The 20410-nt window shown below is 54.7% G+C and overlaps 2 protein-coding genes across 2 annotated transcripts; both read right to left on the bottom strand.

Moving 5' to 3' along the window:
• Window positions 1-247: 247 nt before the first annotated feature.
• CFAP52 (cilia and flagella associated protein 52) lies at window positions 248-5274 on the bottom strand. Its single transcript, XM_086624333.1, has 7 exons — window positions 5214-5274; window positions 4245-4444; window positions 3368-3504; window positions 2594-2722; window positions 1484-1583; window positions 739-1020; window positions 248-286 (listed from the first exon to the last, which is right to left on the bottom strand). The coding sequence occupies exons 1-7, from the start codon at window positions 5272-5274 to the stop codon at window positions 248-250; spliced, it is 948 nt and encodes a 315-aa protein (XP_086480459.1).
• A 2067-nt stretch (window positions 5275-7341) lies between these two features.
• Window positions 7342-15887, bottom strand: LOC104383762 (TBC1 domain family member 24). The gene is made up of 7 exons (XM_009991997.2): window positions 15785-15887; window positions 12897-13932; window positions 12456-12614; window positions 10929-10992; window positions 9358-9453; window positions 8372-8648; window positions 7342-7487 (listed from the first exon to the last, which is right to left on the bottom strand). The coding sequence occupies exons 1-7, from the start codon at window positions 15885-15887 to the stop codon at window positions 7342-7344; spliced, it is 1881 nt and encodes a 626-aa protein (XP_009990299.1).
• Window positions 15888-20410: the final 4523 nt, after the last annotated feature.

Genomic DNA, 20410 nt, shown 5'->3' on the forward strand with positions numbered 1-20410 from the left:
AACACCTCCATATTTAGGAGATACTCCTGTCTGAGGATACTCACACTGAGACCCATGAGTCCCAATTATAGAGGAAAAAAGCTAAGTTCAAAGAACTTTGGGGTTATGAAGTCAAGCACTCAGAAGTTAAAAAGCAATAGAATCAAGGTACTCTGTGCAACCTTGTTTTGGCCCAATTATGCACATGCATTTTAATAAACTCTTTAATTATATTATCAGTACTATCTTTGTCAGTAAGACCTCTGCCTCAGCAGTGGCAGAAGCAGAATTTCAAAAGGACGATCTCCTGAAGGGGAGGGGGAGGAACAGTATGGGGAATAAACACAGAAAAATCTAGGGGGGTTGGGGTGTTTTTTTTTTTTTAAGAGCAATTGAAGTATTCTGAAGTTTTTTTCAAAATACTCTTCCTGTGGCAAACAGTGGTCTTGGAAAATTTCAGCACAGGCAATTTAAAAAATCTGTAAGATCTGAATATAGCACCTTATAGTAGCAAGTGTGGGAAGGCCTCTCAAAGAAGCACTTCTACCAGTCTTCCTAGGAATGTCCTCTGTCTCACTCCAGCTAATATCTCCCTCAAAAAAAAAAACCCAACTCAGGAACTACTCCATTTTTATGCTTATTTTTCACTTTTTATGACTTTTACTAGATTTAGTATGAGAGAGTCTGTAGGATGACGCAATGAGATTCAGGTAAAACCCAAATTCTGAGCCAAATGAAACTGAACAAAGCCAAGCTGGCAGTCTGCGACTCCAGGATCTGGATAGAGACACTCACAAAGAACTCATAGCACAGAAAAAGGGTTAGTCTGTGAATCAGCTTTGTAATGGTTCTCCTGAAGGTTGCCCTACTTCCAGTTTCTAACAAAGAGGAGGATAAGGAAAAAGTCACAGAGCTACTACTCACCACGCTAAACTTCTTCTTCTGGGGCCTACAGTCAACCACCAGCTTGTGCTTTGTATCCACTTTCAGGATATCACCACTGGATGTGCCAACATAAAAATAATTATCATCATCTGCCATCTATAGGAAAGCATAAAAAAGGAGATCATAGTCTAGAGAGCGAGGCATTTGTCCCGAGCCCAGCACCGGGCTGCACAAACAGCTTTATTTCAGTGTATTGCCAAGACCTCATCTGAGAGGATACAGCCAATGTTTTCCTCCTGCCACACTCAAAGATCCATAACACTGCTAAATGCAAGACGTTTTCTAACCAAATCTAGAGAATATTTCGAAGCAAAAGTGGGTTTCTCTGGGTGCTAGCGCCTCTGCCTACAATACATGCTGCTCTCTTCAGAAGCATGCAAAACACTCTTTTCTCAGGATAAAGAAACTGTGGGAGACCATCTGCCATGAGCCAACAGTAACTTCACCACCATCATGCAGCTGTAGTTGGCATTTCTAGCATTATTATAAAAGCTCACGGTTTTTCTCTAGTCTGTTGAGAGTTTCTCAGTTTAGCCAAATCATTTTGGCTGAAACTTACCTTAACACATGTGCTTACTCTTCTCAGATGCCCTGTCTGGCACTCAGTCGGTAGGATTTTCCTGTTTGCTGGATCCAGTTCCCATACTCGAATGGTCCCACTATGGGAAAGAATACAGCAGGATCAAATCCATATATGCAGAAACATCCGAGTTCTTTCACTCCTAGATGAATTAGAAAGCCTTTACAAGGCTACATTATTCTGAAATTTTAATAAGAAGGAAAAAGAACAGTATCAGAGAGGCCTGAGCAAGTCTGTGTCTTTTCTGCTGTCTCTTACAGTAACTTTCTCTGGGTAAATAAAATTCTTAAAGGTTCAGCAAAAACATATATGAGGGTTACAGAGGAGTATGTAACAACCTTGACACTCATTTCCCAGAGAGGCAGGCACTGATGGAATCTTAGTTCCTAGAACAGGAAACGAATGTTGGGGGACACTTTCAACTATTTTCTAGCAGAGTTTGATTGACAACCTAGGAGCCAATATAACATCTTTACACACAGTCACCCTCACATTTGTACACTGATCAGTGCAACTACAGGCAAGAGCATCTAAAGCCTTTGCTGATGTAAATGGAGCTGTAGGTCCTCAGCACCTTTAAATGTCAGGCTAGATGTATGGGGGCTGTCTCAAATCCATGCAAAAATGTGACTTTTTGTACCAACTTTTGTTACAAACCAGTGACCAATCGTATGTCACGTCTGGTGAGGATAAGAGATGACCCAACGACCTGCAAGTGATCATTGTTTCTACATTAATTAACCATCGTCCAGAGCCACTCATTGACTGCTTTTCTTGTGTAAACACTGGCAACTAAATATTTTAAACGTTGCACAGGGAATGCTGAGTACAAAATCCTGCTATCAGGAACAGAAGTGATGCATGCAGGTCTCTGTGTGCTGCTTTGAAAACACATTGTTTTGTGTAGAACAAGAAGAAATGCCTTAAAGGGACAAACTGACGGATATTCGCGGGTCCATTTAGAGCAAAAAGAAAAAACATGAGCACACAGTTGCTTAAGTTTCCTTGTACTTAAGTAAAGACTCTTTGCAAAAGGAAATAGGTCCGTGGGTTCTTTCCCTCATCTCTTTCATCCAGACAAAACCTTACTTTCCAGCAGTAACAAACATCTCGTCTCTGCAGCTGGAGCACGCTACGATGGTCGCGCTCCCCGCGTTGCGTGCCGAGGCAGGGCTCCCGCAGACAGCCTCTCTCTTACCAACGTGCCACACAATCACACTGCAGGAGAAGGAAGGGCTTTAAATACTTGAAAACAAATTACTTGAAAACCAATTACTTAAAAACAAATTACTTAAAACCAAAAGCAAGACGAAACCTATTTTTCTGCAGTCTGTTCCCAGCAGGATACGTAATAAAAGTCATTTGTAGAGATTTTACTCGAGATTTTACTCAAGGAAATCCTTATCACAAACGTGTGGAATTGCAGTTTACATCCTATCCTCCTAAAGCAAAGGTATGTGTATCACTTATATTCCTTCTGCTGACCGAGACTCAAATCGTATCTTAGGCCACTTGCAGAATCCAGTTTAAAATAACTTTTTATTCCACTCCTAGTTGTCTGTGTGTCCAAGCAAGCCCCCAGTGAAATTCATGCTTCTACATTAAGGCAGGTAGCTGTGCAGGTTTCTAGCTGACCACACCAGCCTAAAAATTAGCTGCTCCCTTCATCTTTCCCAATACCCTGTGCTCTGCCTGTGGTACCGACCCGGCTTCCCATCGGACAGAGCAGGATCATTGAGGAGAGACATCAGCAAGGGAAAGAGTCAGATTGCCAGAAGAGTGAGGAGCAAGTTCTCCTTAAAAGCATTCTTCGATGCCCTACAACTTGTCGGGAATTGTGGGCCAAGAAGAGGGAATCGTTACCTGCCATCGTCCTGGCCTCCCAGTGACACGAGATAAAGGCTGCTTGGAGAAAATGCTAGTCCTTCAACTCTGCCCTTATGCAGAGACAGCCGAGCAAGTAACTCCTTCCTCGGGAAATCCCACAGAATGATGTCTGCCTGAAGGCGAAAGCAGGAGTCAAAGCCAGAGTATTAGGTGTAACATGCAGGATTAGATACAACAACTTTCTCTGGCAGGGAAGTTCTTAGAGGCAGCCCAGCTTAAGGTCAGCTTCTATCCAGCCCAGGGCTCCACTGACACGAACGCGCTTCGGATCAGGTGCTGTAAGAAGCATTACTCCAGCTTACCAGTGGAGCAGCTCTGCTTCATTTTGGAATCAAAATTTACCCTGAGACAGAGTGTTTGGCTTAGATTTTAAAATACTGAAACACTAATACTCGATTCCTTCCAAGTGTCTCAGGGTCTCTTGAAATAGGCAAAAAATAAACCATAAAGAACTTTGGAGGTCTAAAAATGCAGGTAGGTACCTGTCAAGGGCTTTTGGAAGTCCTAAGCAGCGCTGGAAGTCAGGTCTCACTTCAAATATAACAGTATTTATTAATTAACATCTAATGAGATTTACGCTGCCATATGCCCACAACACTTTGGATAAAAAGGACCGGAACTGAGAAATCCCTCAATCCAGTTAACTTGATCCTACAGAGAATGCTTAATACTTCACAAAACCATAAAGGCATCCCCAGCAATGGAGATTTCCCACTCTCTGCAACATCCTCCCACCGTAGGCATTTGTTTTCCAACGGAACAAAAAACCAAACGAAAGGTGTTCCCACTGCTGGCAAGCCAACTCCAATTTCTTTGCTCAACACCAAGCAGTTAAAAACAGAGCATTATCCACCTTAAAGCCCATGAAAGTGACTTGTCCAGAGGCAACGTACACCCCGTTCCTGGACACAACGATGCAGGAGACATTATTGGTGTGGCCGTGCAAGAAAGTCTGTTTCTTACTGTCCAGCTTTTGAACAACCACAGTACATCCCAGGGGATAGAGAATGTGCTCCTTGTCGGGGTGGCAAATCAGGCCGCAGGGCACGTGTCCTGCAAGAGAAAGGAGCGAAAGATCTGCTGGCTGCTGATGGTTCTGGGAGCTGCAGGCAAATTCTTTCCCCCTGCCCGAAGCACACAGCCCCAGGACTGACCTCTCCCCGACACCTCGGTGCCTGTGGCCTTGCTTGTCGCACTCCGTAAGGGAAAACCGCTTATTCCCCAAGGTTTATCTCTCGAGGAGAGCAAAAGCAAGAGCTTTCCAGTTCCTCCCAAAGTCGTTCAGTAGAACAACTCCATGTAAAACTCCAGGGTCACCTTTACGAGTTTTGGACCACGCTGTGCTTCCTACAGCTCCCAGGAGATTGAACTGGCCCAGAGGTCCGAGCCCTTCGGCACAGGAGGTTCTCCAGGAGCACCGGCGGATTTATGGAGGCCACATCACCAGCCCACATTGCCAGGTCTGCCTCAAAACAGCTGCAAAGCCACAAATTTCCCGAGAAGGCTGGAGAAGCCCTGACACTTCGCCCCCATCCCTGCGTCACAGGGCTGGTCACCTTTTGCACTTTGCACGACCTGAGTTGGTTTTATTTTGAAATTAAAACCTTCTTCTTCTAGTAAGCTGAGTAATTATAAAAAAATTACTAATAATGCTGCCATCCAGGCAAACTTTTCCTGTTCTTAACCACATCTGTCTCCTTGGAGTGTCCCTGCCCGCAGGCAGCCCGTGCCCCACAGCTGCCCGCCATGGTGCCCACACCCCCCGCAGCTGTGCCCCATACCCGCCCGGGTTACCCCCGCCCCCGGTACCCCCCGCCACTACCGTTGAAGCCGATGGCGGCCCGCAGCTCCAGCTCCCCCGCTCCCGCCTCGGCCGCCGCCATCGCCTCGGGCCCGGGGACGCGTCTCCACGGCAACGGCGCCTGCGCGCTGCGCCGTGCGCGCCGCCCGGCCGGCAGGGGGCGCGGGCGAGCGGCGGGCGGAGGCGGGCGAGTGGCAGGCGGGTGGCGAGCGGCGGTCGCGCGGCGGTTGGGGCCGCGCTGACCCCGCTGCAGTCCGCACGGATGAAAGGTCTCTCTGTGTCCCGTTACTCATCCCCTCAGCCTCCCGGCCCCTCTGCTTCCCCTGCGTGATTTCAGGGTTTTTTTTATTCTCCAAGATTTTTGGACTTTATTCGGTGATGGCTATTCAAGGCCAGGTTGGATGAGGCTTTGGGCAACCTGGTGTAGTGGAGGGTGTCCCTGCCTGTGGCAGGGGGGTTGGAACTAGATGATCTTTGAGGTCCCTTCCAACCCGAACCATTCCGTGATTCTATGATTCTATGGAATAAAGCGTAAGAAGACAGGGCTGCAGCATCCCTTTTGGGAACGGCGCCGGCGCCCATCGGATTACGGGCAGTGAATGCAATAAGCGCACGGACAGTGTAGATATATATATAATAAAGGAGATATATATATAAAATAAAGGAGAGATATATAATGGGTGGGTAGCATAGACACACGGCGTGCATGGCCTCAGAGGGACGAAGCCCCCACCGTGGGCTCTGCTGCCACGTCGGAGGTACCCACAGCCCGCGCCATACAACCCTGACCCTGGCATTTTGGCACATTCGAGGGGACCCGCTTACCCATTACAAGGAAAGACTTGGAAGGCTGCTTGGAAAATAGAGGAGGTCAGGCTGGGTTGCTAATGAAGGGCTTTGCGTTTCCAGGTATCTTATGCATCCTGTACATCTCTGGGTGGAGACATGGAACAGCCTCCAGGGAAGGGAGAGGGGCTCCCATGGGAAACTTTCAGCTGTACAGAAAGTCCCATATGATCATGGAAAGAAAGAAATACTGAGGACACTAGCAGAGCTTTTTAGTTGAAAGGAAAGAGTAATTCTGTGGTGTTCTTTCTTTTAAGCTCTGTGGGCAAAGGCCAGGCACAGGGGCACGGTGGGCTGGGTCTCACCTCCTCATCATACCTGGACACCCTTTGAAGGCTACAAGCAACTCCTAGGTGTTTCTGCTGTTGTCTGCTCCTGCCATTGCTGGAAGCAGCCACCGAGGCAGCAATAGCTCCTGCTCCAAATAGCTCAAGAAGTGGAATACATGAAAGATAAAACCACAAGTGGAAGGTATCTTTGGACGTGGGAGATGTTCTTATCCTGCAGCCAGAATTATCCCTCTATGGTCTACAACCCTCCTGTGAGGGTTGCCTTGTCTGACCGAGCTACACGTACGCGTTGGCATTTCATGTTTTAATGGCATGCCTCCCGTTGTCCTGACCCCAGGCAGCTGGGGCACGTTCGTTAAGGCTCACGGGGATTCATCGCTCGCAGTCACACATCAGCCCTTTGCGGTGAATATAGATCTTCAGTTTAATAAAAAAGTGACACAGTTGGGGGGTCCTTGTTGGCTGCAGGTATGTACACACCAGCTACATCTTTGCTTGGAAAATAAAATCTTTGCTGGGGGTCCTGGTAACCCGTAGAGGCTACAAAATTCTGTGTATGGCTTGAAGGGTGGCACTGGGCTTAGTACCACAGGGAAGCGGGGTCTGAGAGTGTTTCTGGTGAAACAACCTCGGTGTTGGGTTTTGCCTAGGCTCTAAATTCCTTCAAAGTCTGCCTGTGCTGCAGCACTGCCGCTTTGCTGTTGAGCCCCAAGCTGCAAACTGGCCAGGGAGGTGTGAGAAACACCAGACTGGCTCACCTCCCCTCCAGCATCCTGAACTGGGACAGACTGGGTGGAGCAGGCTGGGTCTAAGCTGCGGGAGAGGACCTCAAATGTCCCCAAAGGCAGCACCCACAGTCCCATTCCTGGCCCTGCGTTGCCCTCTCTCCACACCACCATGATGGCTGATCATGGAGAGGAGGATGGCGAGTGGAGGTGCCTATGGCATTGCCGGCAGAGACCGCAGCAGGCAGGCCAGGGCTCTGGCCAATGAGGGGCTGTCCCCCATGGGACCTAGGTGTTTTGAAAGCCCCACACTTCCAAGACCTGCACCTGGAAGTTCTCCTGGCAGAGCGGAGGGTTGTCGAAAGTCTCGCAGGGCTCCGTGTGCCCCCAGAGCAGGTTGGCGTCGAGGGACAGAGCTTGGCCACCCCCTCCACCTGCAAAAGCAAGCAAGACAGTCGGAATCTGCTCTCCCACCATCGCTGCTCGAGTAGGGGCACTGGCTCAGCTGATGAGGTCTCTCAGGGCTGTGCCCACCTCTCAGCTCTCTGTCCTTCAGCCACAGCGCAGAGCTGGGCTGGGGATGCCCTCAGCTGCCCTCTCTGCTAATCAGGATGTCAGCGTGGAGACAGAGCTCCTGGAGAGCTGTCTGCAGGGCAGCAGCCAGTGCGAGAGGTTGCCCTGGCAGCACGAGCTGAATTATTAAACTGCTTGCAGGGCTGGAGAACAAGGAAAGCTCCTTGCATCCCTGCAGCCAGGCTTGCCCTGATCCCACTCCCGAGGGCTGGAAGGGAGGCAGAGGCAGCCGGCAGTGCAGACTTTCTGCGGTCCTCTGCGAAACCCACCCTGGTGGTGGCAGGGCACAAGAGTCAACCCCCATGCCCAAGCCTGACCTGGCAGACAGCAGTGCAGGCAGGCAGCTGGTGTGTCTGCTCTGGGTGACTGTGCCCAACGTTTCCTTGGGCTAATCCCCACCTGCATCTCCCCTCTGTCCTGCACAAAGTGGAGGGAAGGGCTGGGAAAGGACACACCAGCCCCAAGGGTGCAAACCTCGCCAGGAGGTTTGGGCTGTGGTGCTCCCCCTTGGCTGGCAGAACCCCTCAGGGGCTCTCAGAAGGAGCATCCTTGCCCTTGTGCACCTTTGCACTCCTGCTAATTTGAGGAAGAGAGTGATGACTTCATCTCCCCTGACTTTAAGTTCCTATCCTAAACCAGGAGGTCTTTGCCTCCACGGGCAGCTCAGATTATAATCTGGAGAAGAGCCCTTTTCTGCCAAAGCCGCGGTGTGCCAGCAGGCATGTGCCCACCGTTTGACAATTACCGATAACGATCCCTTCCCGAGACCCGGACATGAACATGGAGGCTGTTTTGGACGGCAGGAGGAAATGCCTGATGGCCAGAAATGGGGAGAGACGGCCTTTCCTCTGCGGCGTGGGCACAGTGAGATGGTTCGAGCTGGTGCCGCGGCTGTCCGGGGAGGAGCTGAGGATGGACACGGGAGAGGGCGAGCGCGACCGCTGGCGCGAGTGTGGCACAGCTTTGGCCAGCTCTGGCTTCTTGATGAACACCCACTCGTACCTCTCTGTCTCAGGGCGCACCTGGAAAGCAGGAGAAACATGGTGAGCCCTGTCCTTTGGGGCATCTCTCTGTTGCTGGGGGAGGGCGGTGCTGCCTGGCTAGGTGGGTTTGGAGCCAAATGCTGCATGCCAGGTCCAGACCTAGGGCAGGGACAAGGCATCCTGGAAGTGCCAGGGATGCTCTGGAGGTGGCTGTGGCTGAGAAATTGGTTTTGTCTTCACCAGGCACTGCCAGAGATGGGCAAACCTGCACTGCCCCCATTGCCCAGTGGACGCTGGATGGATGCTGGTGGGACACTGGATGGATGGACTTCGCCCCCAGGATCTCTTGGATGAACTCAGCCTGCTCCCTCTGCAGGGACGCTGGGGCTGATTTGGGAATGCTTCATCCAGGAGCTGCCCCGGGTGCTCAGGGCAGAAACCCTCCCTGCTGTGTATGTGTACGATGCCCTGCTGTCATCCCGGGGGGCTGCTCCAAGACCTCCCCCGGGGTTATTGCACGTTGCCTCGGGGGCTGGAGGCAGGTTGGCTCACCCAAGGCGGGAGTTCTCTGTTTGCTCTGATCCAGCACAGCAATTTCTGCACTGCTGCCTCCTGCCAGAGCTAAGGGGCAGCGGTGGGTACGGCAGCAGCTCGGTGCCACCATGCCCTGAGTTGTCAGAGGGGTAAAGGAAAAAGTAATTAACAGAGAAACCCGTAAGCGTAAACCCAGAAATGAACTGTGACTTACAGTGAACACAAAGCACTCCCCTGTCCCGAAGAAGCCCGATATCGCGCCAGTCTTTTTCCGTTCACTCCAGTCGGAGGAGAGGAACGCCCCGCACACCTTCGGGAGAGAGCAGGGAGTGTCAGCGGGGCAGATGCCCAGAAACCCCAGCGTGGCGTGTGCGGCGAGGAGGGCAGGAGCCCAGCGAGGTCCCTGCGGGAATCGGGGAGCCCAGTTCTGCCGTGCCAGCTAAACCCTGCACTGACGGGTCCCCGGTGCTCTGGATGCGACACCACTCAGCTTCGGCACCTACTGGGGGTCTCTGGGAGATTTGGGGGGTTGCTCTTTTGCAGCAGAGGTGATTGCAGTGAGCTGCGTGCTGGCTGATTGAGCGGGGCCGGTTCGGCTGTGCCGGTGCGTTCCCTGGCCTGGGCTTGGGAGTAGGAGCTGTGCCTCCCAGCCCTGAGCCCAGTCCAGCTCCCAGCAATGGAAAGGAATAACCGTGTGGCTCAGAGCGTTGTACGAGCAGTATTGCAACACGCTGTGGATGGGGGTCTGGGAGTCCTTTGTCCTCAGCTGGCTCCTGGCTGACGGTGAGGTGGTCACCTGTTTTATGAGTCTTTGGAGAAAATGTACTTTAAAATGGTGGCAAAGACTCAGCTAACACATTTTTGTCACATATGAGGCTTTTAAACAGTCTCGGGGAGAATCAGGCAATGCTCTCCAGATATTTTGGCCAGGTCTTCCACTTGTGATCAGGCTGATCCTGGTATGAATGTCCATATCTCCATGGCTGGAGGGGACCTACTGAGAGGTGGGAAATCGTGTCTGTCCTTGGTATTAGATAAGGAATAAAATGAGCTAAAACGTGTGGGCAACAAGGTTTTAGAAGTCACCTTCTCTTGTCTGCTCAAGGCCCTAGGGGGTGGCAGGGTGTTTATCTCCGCACCACACTGAAATGTCAGGCTTGGGAAATCAGGGCTGGTAGGTTGATAAATCTTTGGGATGCCTGAACAATTTACAGAACTTGCCTCCGCAGTTTGACGAAGAGCGGAGAGATAAAATACACGTTTACGAGCCGCTCTCAGAGTCCCTGGGAAGAGGCCTGGCTCAGGGGTTTTTGCAGTTATTTCACGACTTTCAAATATTGCAGAAGCTGTCCTTATTTCTCCTCCATTTCCCTCGTGTGGCTGCTTTCGCGATCAGGGAGAGATGCTTGCTTTGAATGCATTGAAAGCGAGTCCTGGCTCAGGCAAAGCATCTGCTGACTTCAGGAAAGTCTGCTTAGCCAGGACTTTGTGATTTAGGGTGTATTTGCAATAAAAAAGCATCACTTAACAGCTTCTCTCCAACTCACTGACTCCTCCGTTTCCCCCCAGCAGCACCTTTTAGACCAGCCTGTGTCTAAGGTGGCTCTTGGTGCTGGGGGTGCAGTTTGTTCTCTCCTGGGAGCTGGGACAGACCCCGGGGCGGGGCAGGAGAGGGACCACGCAGCCCCACGGCTGCTCCAAGAGGTGCCAGTGGGGTCAACCAGCCTGTCCCCTTCCCCATGCCGGCACCAGCGCTCCCCACTTCTCTGCTTGGGAAGTACTTACCTCTCCTTCGGTTGTTTTTATGAGCAGCACTGTTGGTTCGTAGCCTTCACAGCGCGTGTAAAACCTGCAGAGGTGAACAAGGATGGGTCAGTGGGGGTCTGAGACCCAGGGGCAACGTGCCACGCAGGGAGCACGAGGCTGCAAAGGACAGCGGAGAGCGGTGGTGGCTCTTCTGAGCCTCTTGCCTTGCTGGCAACTGGCCCAAGGGAGCTTGTGGAAGGACAGCGCAGAAACTCATAATCACGTAGCTCAAGCAGGGAGGGAGGGGGGAGTTGGCTTATGGGACTTCTCAAGTCGTCATTTTTGCTTGGTGAAGCAGGTAATAGCTCAGATAAATCCAAACACTAAATCCTCCCACCCTGCCCTCAGGCACCAGGCTGGGGGGATGCTTCATGGGGGGAGTTTACCAAACGAGCTGGCTTTTAGTCAGTACGTGTTTCATAACCCAGGCTCTGCACCCCGTTGCTGTCTTGGAAAGGTGTGAGGAGGGACCAGAGCTGTGCTTCCCAGGATGGGGCTGCACCACTGTGCCATGGACACCCGCTCACCTCTCATGGGCTGAGGGACGACGCTCGCGGTGCTAACGGAGGCACAACCATCACAGCGCCACCATTAAACACCACTCTGAGCACTGGGGGCCACGGACGGTGTGGGCAGTGTCCAGTCCCCGGGCAGCCCTGGCATCCCTGGTCAGCAGTGAGCTGCATCTCAGTAGAGAGATGCCCTGGCACCCTGTTGCAGAGATGTCCCTGCTTCCCACCACACCCTTCGCTCCATGGCCATGGCAGTGGGTGTCACCGGGCTCTGGGTTGTCTCCAGCACTGACTCTGGTCTTTCTTGTGCAGTTTTGGGCATTGGCCATGACACTTGGGCTCTCTTAGCTTGAGTTTAGAGGGTTTGATGTCTTCCCCATCGCAGGATGTACCCACATGTTGTCTGCCCCTGCCCTGAGCTCTGCCGGCTCTGCGAGTCCAACCTCTCAGCTTAATGTGCTCCTGCAGAGGAGCAGGTTTGGATTTCCTGCCTGAAAACCTTCATGCAAAGGCAGCCTCAGCCCACTGGAAGGCTTTTGCTGCTTCACAGCTTGGGATATCAATGGCAAACTCATTTTCCAGCTCAATTTTGAGCCGCAACACTGACTGCTGTGTCCAACAGCCCCCCTGTGCCCTGTGCAGCTGGGAGGGAGCTGGAGCCCTGAGGGTGGTGTACTAGCTGGACCTGGTCGATCACAGCGTGCCAGCATGGCATGGCACACGGGGATGTCCACCTGCGCGGCACATCCGCAGGGCTTGATGTTCCCCGTGCAGTGCCGAGGTGCTGATGGCCATCTGACTGAGCCTCAGCCCTCTCATCTACAGCCAGCGCTGGCTCAGGCCACACTCAAGATTGTGAACTGAGCCTGAGAGTCCCTGGGAGACCTCAGATGCACCCCACAAACACAACACGTTTCTCTTCTCTCCACCACCAACCAGTTTTATGCTTGGCCCATCCAACCCAACCTGGCCCAACGGGCAAATGATGCTTTACCTCTGCAGACTGCACCCATCTTCTGAGGTGGAGAAGAGCAGCAGCGGGGGGAAGAGGGAGAAGCGCTCAGGGATCCAGGACCAGATGACGCGCATCTCCTGAGCCGTTACAATGCTGGAGCTGAAGGTCTGCATGTCCACAGCCAGGTGGAAGGACTGCCTGCGTAAGGGAGGACACTCATCACTGCCCAGCTGGGGTGCCCGTCTACTTTTAGGTGTGCAGCTCCCATGCATCAGGTTTCGTTACGCTTTTTGCATCGTGAGCTTTCTGTTAACATCGCTCGCTCAAACCCCAACGGGGTCCCCCACGAGGGGCTGTGAGGCCCCCAGCATAGCGAAAGCCAAGGGAGATACCTGAAGCTCCCACCGTGTTGTATCTCCACTGTAACTCATATTTTGTCTGCTTAGCCCCAAGAGCTGGCAAACAGAGAGGTCTCCTTACCTGCCCTGTACCATGGTTATGCCCCTCTCCATTAACGCCTTCCTGTTGGCCATCTGGAGAAGCCAGATTTCCTTGCGGGAGAACAGCCGGATGCCAAAGGCTCTCTCTAGGAGCTTGTCGACAGTCACGTGCTCAGCAATGTTCTGCACGAAAGCGTGCAGGTCTGCCTTGATATCGGTCCCCTCCAGCTCGGCAGAGGTCACCGAGAGCCTGTACTGCTTCAGCAAGGCCAGAGCAATGCGGTAGAGGACCTTCTGCCCCTCCAGCAGGTAGACATCAAACACACGGATGGCGTAATTGAAGGGGAGGTCATGAAAGAGCCACGATAACCACTCGGAGTAGACATCAAAGACGTTCTCAGAGGTGCTGGCTATGAGTTTGTGAGCTGCCGGGCAGTGCTTGTTGGCCAGATCCCCAAAAGTCATGCAGGAGGCCTGGTGTGCCAGGAAGGACTGGTCAATGTAGCTGGTGTGAGGGGCGTTGCTGGCGATGAGACGAGAGATGTTCTCGAAACACTGAGCTTCATCTTTACTGTAGTGCAGCAGCAGAGCCACCAGAGAGGGGAGGACAGGGCTGTAGGTTATGTCGGGGAAAAGGTTGCCAATGCAGATGAGGATCTTCTTCAAGGCGGTGACCCCTTCCAGGTTGAGGCAGTACGTGGGCATGGAGCACCCTTCCAGGAACTCAGGCAAAGGATGGGAGCTCACACCTAGCGTCCCGAAGAGCCGACTCACCACATCCCTGTAGACGAGAGCATCTGGGGTGACGAGCCGACAGGCGACCTTCTGGATGAGCTGGTGGTAGACCTGAGCTCTCAGAGTGCGGCTCGCTGCCCAGTAGCCTTCTCTCCCCAGCTTCTTCAGCTCCTTCGGAGGCTTGCTGAGGATGTCTCCAGGGATCTGCATCTCTTGCTCTGGGTCTGGCACTCTGTCCCAATCCACGAACTGCCCACAGCCCACACAAGAGGAGGCGTCGATGTCCCGGGTGTCAGCCTCCGATGTGATCACGACGGTGACTGGAGATGAGCCAAACATTTCTGTAGGACAAAGACCTTTTATTCAACACACTTCACCGCCCCAGCTGACAACATTTCACCCTGGCCAATGATGCTGCGAATTCTTCTGTTTCAACAGCAACTTCTGTTTCTATAGTTATTGTCCCGCCGCAAAGAGAAGGTTTGCAGGAGGCTTTGCCTGGCTGGAGCTGCTCGCTGTGCCCATGCCTGCTCGCATCGGCTCAGGTTCCTGGTGAAACCACTGTCTAGGGACCCAGGCAAGCACGGGGCCAAGCACCAGCTGGGTGTCAGGGCTGCTTCTCCACACCACGAGGGACTTTGCACCCCTCGAAAAGCTCCTGACTTCCCAGCCTGTGCCCTGCCGAGAGGGAGGTGCAGATGGCAGGGACGCAGTCCCTGTCCCCTGGGATGACCATGGGACGGACATCCTTGCCCTCGGTGGGTGAGAAGAGACCTCATGGACAGCAGGGGCCAAAAGGGACCATTTGCATCGTGTCCCCTCCCAAGGACAGAGCGGGGCGGGAGGCAGTGTCCTGTCTGGTTCTGGCAGCCCAGGACCAGGCTGCTCTGAGCCCAGACGGAGCGGGCAAAGCTGGCCTCGGGCATTTGCCTTCCCTCTTTCTGCCTCCTGTCAAAGTCTCCTGCAAAACCCAGCCCCATCTGGCTGCTCAGGATCCAGGGAGAAGGTGCAAGGAGAAGGTGCTGCAGAGAGAGGGGCTCACCAAGGGTGCAGGGACCATCTGCAGGGTGCAAAAGTGTCCTCGTTTCCTGCATGCCCCTGTGCACCTGGAGACACCCTGTCCAGGGGACCACAGGCAGGGGCTGGTGAGCATCTGGGAAGCCTCTTGGAGACAGAAGGTCCCTGGGGACCCTCGGAGGAGGCTCCTGCACACAGGACCGTGGCAGGGCTGTGGCAGCCACCAGCTCTGTGCTGGGAAGAGCAGAGTTTGAGCTCCTCCTAGAGAAAAGCGAGCGGCATTTTCCCTGGGGCTGCAAGAGAGCTCGGCTCAGACTCCAAACAAGGAGCCCGGAGTTGTCTCCACATGGGTGACTTCTGCAGAGCGGTGATTAATTGGGAAGGGTAAAGTCAATAAGCACACACGTTAATTCTATGATGGATTTATCTTGGATGTGCTCAGGGGTTGAGGAGTCTAGGCTGGATTTGTACCAAGCCAAACCTCAGCTCTGGCCCCAAGGGGACATGAGGGGACAGCACAGTCCCGGCCCTGAGTGCCACATGTGTGGCAGCATGTGGTGGCACGGCGAGGGAGTCTGGGCACCCAGGCTGCTCCCAGGCTGGGTCTGGCTCTGGCTCCTGCTCAAGTTCGACAAAACCAGCAGATCATGTTCAGTTCTGGTTCAGGGAAAGGGCAGCAGTTTTAACTGGTTGCTGCTCAGCCCGACTCCCTGCTTTGAAAAAGTGGGACAGTAAGTGCTGGAATTAATGCAGGCCAGTGGGTTCCAAAATTTCGGAGGGTGAGGGTCACAGACGGACCCTCAGTGCAGTCGTGCAGGCTTCTGGCCATAGAAACCAGGCTAAAATGAAACACAGGGTTGAAGTGGGTCTGTTGGCACCCCCATGATCCCCAAATTCATCTTGTCCCCGCAGCTGGCTGCACCACGAGGGTACTGTCCTGCCCGAGGTGCTGAGCAGCATCAACCCGAACCGATCTGGCTGCCAGTGCCCTGGCCTAGGGTGCTGGCTGGTGGCTCCAGCTCTGCCCACCCCAGGACACACCGAGGATGTTGGGGAAGGAAATGGGGGTCTGCTGCAGCCCCTCTCCTGTGCCCTACGTGGCCCTGGCACAACCAAGAGCCTGCTGCCATCTTCCCTGGTGCAAGATACGCATCTGCCCGCCTGCAGCTCACTCACCTTGCCCACTGCCCGCGTTCTCGCCCTCGGCCGGCTCGGCCATGGGGAAGCCACCGGCCGCCCTCCCGGGGGAGCGGGGCAGGCTGAGCCCCACCTGCAGCATGTGCCCGGGCTCTGGAGCTCCCCGCTGCTGGGTCCCCTCTGCCCCTGTCACCTGCCCTGACTTTTAAGGGCATAAATAAACCTCCAGCACAGGAGGTTTATTTGGTGTAAATAGGGCGAGGGGTGGAGCAGCTCCCACGTCTGCGTCGCCCCTTCCTGCCCAAGTTCTGCGCCGAGGCCGGGGAGGGGGACGTAAACACGCCGTGGGACGAGATAGCCATCGAACCAGCAACACGACCATTAAACTTAACGATTTATTTTTCCCAAGGATAACCTTCATCTTGTCGCTCTGGCGTTCACTCCCTTCGCCCGCGTCACGGGGCAGGGAGGGTGCTGCGGGGGTGAGGGAGGGCCGGGGCTGCGGCGACAATCGCCCGTCCTTGAACGAAGGAAACATCAACACAGCCAGTGGGTTTGAAACCGCTTCCCACTGGATGGTCCCGGTGGAGACGGAAAGAGAAGCACGTGAGAAGCAAGTGCCAGGAACTGGGTGACGAGGGAGAGATTGGAGCCACGAGGACTAAGTGACACCCTTCTGCACCCATCCCCTGCGCCCTTAGGGACGCTTTCGGGGATGGGTGTGCCAGGGCTGTGCCGGCCGTGTTTGTGGCACCCCTTTAGCACTGGCCAGCAAAAACACCAGGGGAAACTTGGGGCGATGCAGATGTGCACTCGCAGCACCCTGCAGCGCCCCGCAGCACCCCGCAGCACCCCGTGCCGTCTACGTACACATTTGCTCAGCGGGAGCACGAAACGTGATGGCTGCGGGCACAGTTCTGGTGCTTCAGCGTTTCCAATCTGTCCCCCTTGGAAATGGCTGTTACCGATTGACTTTTGCCTCAAAATGCTTTGCAGAATTACGAACCCTACGTTCTATTTAGAGGCAGAAGAGCCAAGTTGAAGGAAAAGTACCCTCTGACGGCCGAGAGGTGCTCCCAGCAATGTCACACTGATCTGACATTGGGACCTGGAGAACTCACAGCTCAGGCTGCGCCTAAAAGTGGGCATTTTTATAGGCATCTTAAAACTTAGTAAGATTTTTTTGTCCTTAAAAATCTGATTATCTCTCTGTGATAACAGTAACTGTGGGTTGTCCCTGCCTTGCACCCCTGCCCGTCTGTGCGCTCCATGGGCTCCACGTGCTGCATCCCAAGGGGTGGGTGATGGTCCCCAGCTCTGCTCCCGGGACTCCTGTGGCTCCCCACACTGCACCCCACTCCAGTTCCCAGTGCTGAGGGTTCATTTATTCTCTCTCCAACTCAAACCTTTCCACCCAGGCCCTTACAGCGGCGGGTCCTGCTGCCTTTCCCCAGCACCTTGCTGGTTGCCCTCTCCTCCTTTGCTTTTTCTAGGACAGCGGATGCCTCTCCCTGCCAGACTGAAGAAACTCCCGCAGCCCCCCATCCGCCTGCCCGCTCCCCGGCAGACCCTCAGCTCCAAGATAGGAGATGGGAAGAAATTAGGGATGGTGCAAAATGGATCTTCACTTCATGCATTTGTAATAGTGAAAAAAATTAAATATGCAGAGAGTGTGTGGGCTCCGGATGAGCAGCGCAGCTGGAGGCCATCAATGTTTCATGGTAACTGCCTGGGAGAGCAGCCAGCCCCATTCGGATCTGCAAAGAGGGGTGCCAGACGAATTGCCACCCCGGGGATGGAGCCCGCAGGGGGGGCACTGCCAGGGCCAGCAGGGCTCCCCGAGCCGCCGCACACTGCATTGCTCTGTGCCCAGGATGCTCCTGGCACGTGGCCCTCCCTTGGCCACGGCTTCACGGTCCCAAGTGCCCGTCTCCAGGGCATCGGGCTCAGCCCCTCTGCCACAGCCTTCTTGCTCCCAGCCCCAGCCAAGTGGCTTCGCCGGCGGGTCCGGGCTCCCACCGCGGGATCAGGTGTGGGAAAGGCTCTTCGGGCTTGGATGGAGGCTGCTGTAAAAGCAGTTATGGCAAAGCCCTTGGCAGCCAAAATATTGACAGTGTCAACACAGCCCAGTGTCACGGCGGCTTCTCAGCAGCCCGGCCCTGCCTGCTGGGGGACAGGGACGAGGGGGACAGGGACGAGGGTGCGGGCAGGGGGATGCAGCGACTGTCACCTGGAGATGGGCACGGCCAGGGGATGGGGCTGAGGATTAGGAGAAGGGAAACGGCAGCTGCCTTAGGGAAGGGCAAGGCAGGAGTCAGGGAGAACAGGGTGCAGGAGCGTGGGGAATGGAGCTGCCCTGCCCGAGGGGGCAGCCTGGCCTGGCGCGGGGAGGTGTTGGGGTGCTGGGGGTGGCACCGCAGGGGGGCGGCACCGCAGGGGGGCGTTTCAAGCGACCCTTGAACTTCAGGAGCTGCAGCCCGGGGTGGGAAGGGGACAGGGTGACCCACTGCTCGGCCTTGGGTTCATGTGGTGGCAGAGAAGAGGCAGCAGGAAGGTTGGAGAGAGGAACAACAGAGGAAGGAGGGAGGAAGGAAGGGAGGAAGGAAGGAGAGAGAAAGGAGGGACACAGTAGGAAGGAAGGAGAAAGGGAGGAGGAAAGGAGGAAGAAAGGAGGAGGGAGCGAAGATGAGAAGGAGGAAGGGAGGAAGGGAGGAAGGGAGGAAGGGAGGAAGGGAGGAAGGGAGGAAGGGAGGAAGAAGGCGGGTGGGTGCGCTGCAGAGGCCCTACCCAGGGCAGACAGCCCTCTGGGAAGACGCAGCACCAGGACACGTCCCACGCGGTGCCGGATGGTGCATCTCAAGGCTGGTCCTGGAGTGACCCCACCGGGGTGGGAGGCACTGAGGCTCCTTGTCTTCTTCTGTTATGCTGGTGCAAAAACCCTGAAAAACCAAAAAAAGCAGCTTTTTCCGTAAAGACTCCACTCCTTTCTTCACTTGTGAGTCACTGTAGCAGATCCTGGTGAGCAATAACACGGGGATAACACTGTTGGGACACGGAGTATTGATTCCCACTTCCCAGACTTGTCTGGTCCCTCCAGACTTCGCCGCTCAGAATTAAACTGCTCTGACACTCAGGGCTGTTATTCCACAGAATCACAGAGGCTGGGAAAATTGCCTGAGCACTGAGCAGCTGGTCCTTCTGTTGAGCTGCACCTTTGCAGCTTCCAGTGTATTTTGTGCTTCTCTGGAAGATGAGTAGGAGCTCCTGGAAAACAAGGAAGAAGCCATGGGCTTGGCTGCAGTTTTGCTCCTGACCCAAACATCTCTCTGCCGTGCCCAGGTCCCCGAGGGTGTGGGGATGCTCAAGCCTGGGGGATGCTGGCTGTGTCCCTGTTCTTTCTCTGCCTCCTGGTTTTCTCTGTCCCAGTTATTCTCCAACCCGTTTGGGTTGAAGGTTCCCCCCCTGCCGTGTTTATAGCTGTATGTTTTAATCCAGACCATAATGTTATTACTGCAATAGCAATATACAGGTGTCTCAATGGCATCCAGGCTCCTGACTTGGGTGCACGCCGCCTGTGAGAGCCCATCAGTGCCCCAGGCAGCTGCCACTGAGTCCAAAGCCTCCTGTCGGCATGCAAAACTGAAAATATAAAGGATTTCCATCTTCCTCAGCAGCAAAGGTTGGAGTCCCGGCATGTGACACCCCGGGCCCAGCCTGAGCCTTCGTCCCTCCTCACACAGCAGCATCGCCAAGTGTGTGCTGCGAAAATCCCAAATCTCTCTCAGGCTTTAGGAAAAGCACCGAATGCTCTGGGGGTCCCAGCAGTGCCCCAGGAGATTGCAAAGGTTTCCAAGGGGGCCCTGGCTGCAGGTTAAACGCGATGCCATGGAGATACTGGCGATGGAGGCAATGCTGGGTTTCAGTGGCCCATGTTGGTGAGGGCTCTATCCCTCCTTCCTGGCCTGCGCTGGCCTCGGCCCACAGTGTGGGCAGCTGAACCCTCAGCTGAGCAGGCAGCTCGGGGCTGGCAGCAGCCCCAGCTCTGGTGCATGTCTGGGAGCACTGAGAAAAGTCCAGCAGGGCCACGCCAGTGCCCAGGGCCCGGCAAGGGCAAAGCCCCCATTGTGCAGACACAGCGGGAGGGCCAGGGCAGAGCTGGGGACAGCCATGGCTCTGCCTTGTGCACCCTGCACCTCTGCACCGTGCACCTTGTACCTCTGCACCATTCACCCTGCACCCATGCACCTCAGCATCCATGCACTGTGCACGTCTGCATGCTATACTTCTGCATCTTGTACTGCACAACCAGCACCTCTGCACCTCTGCACCCTGCACCATTCACCCTGCACCCACGCACCTCACCCTCCGTGCACTGTGCACGTCTGCATGCTATACTTCTGCATCTTGTACTGCACAACCAGCACCTCTGCACCACGGACCTCTGTACCCATGCACTTCCGCACCCTGCAGCTTTGCACTGTGCACCCTGCACCTCTGCACCCTGGCACCCATGCACCCCAGCACCCCGCACGCCGCTCCGCGCTGTGCACCCGCCCCGCGCCGCCGGGGGGCGCGAGCCAGCGGGCGGCGCCTGCGCACGGCGGCGTTTGGGCCTCGGCGGACGCCGTCGTCAGCTGACCCGGGCCGGAAGCGCGGGGTTCTTCC

Source organism: Tauraco erythrolophus, chromosome 20 (genome assembly GCF_009769465.1).
Source record: "Tauraco erythrolophus isolate bTauEry1 chromosome 20, bTauEry1.pri, whole genome shotgun sequence".
Taxonomy (NCBI): domain Eukaryota; kingdom Metazoa; phylum Chordata; class Aves; order Musophagiformes; family Musophagidae; genus Tauraco; species Tauraco erythrolophus.

Bases quoted from the DNA above. Each gene is read 5' to 3' on its own strand.
- CFAP52 (XM_086624333.1), bottom strand. From the start codon at position 5,274: ATGGCGGCGGCCGAGGCGGGAGCGGGGGAGCTGGAGCTGCGGGCCGCC. The intron at 3,505-4,244 runs GTGGATAATGCT...TTTCGCCTTCAG, and splicing joins TCACTTTCATGGGCTTTAAG to GCAGACATCATTCTGTGGGA. The intron at 2,723-3,367 runs GTAACGATTCCC...CTTCTCCTGCAG, and splicing joins GGAGGCCAGGACGATGGCAG to TGTGATTGTGTGGCACGTTG.
- LOC104383762 (XM_009991997.2), bottom strand. From the start codon at position 15,887: ATGCTGCAGGTGGGGCTCAGCCTGCCCCGCTCCCCCGGGAGGGCGGCC. The intron at 13,933-15,784 runs GTGAGTGAGCTG...TTTGTCCTACAG, and splicing joins GAACGCGGGCAGTGGGCAAG to AAATGTTTGGCTCATCTCCA. The intron at 10,993-12,455 runs GTAAAGCATCAT...TCACCTCTGCAG, and splicing joins GATGGGTGCAGTCTGCAGAG to GTTTTACACGCGCTGTGAAG.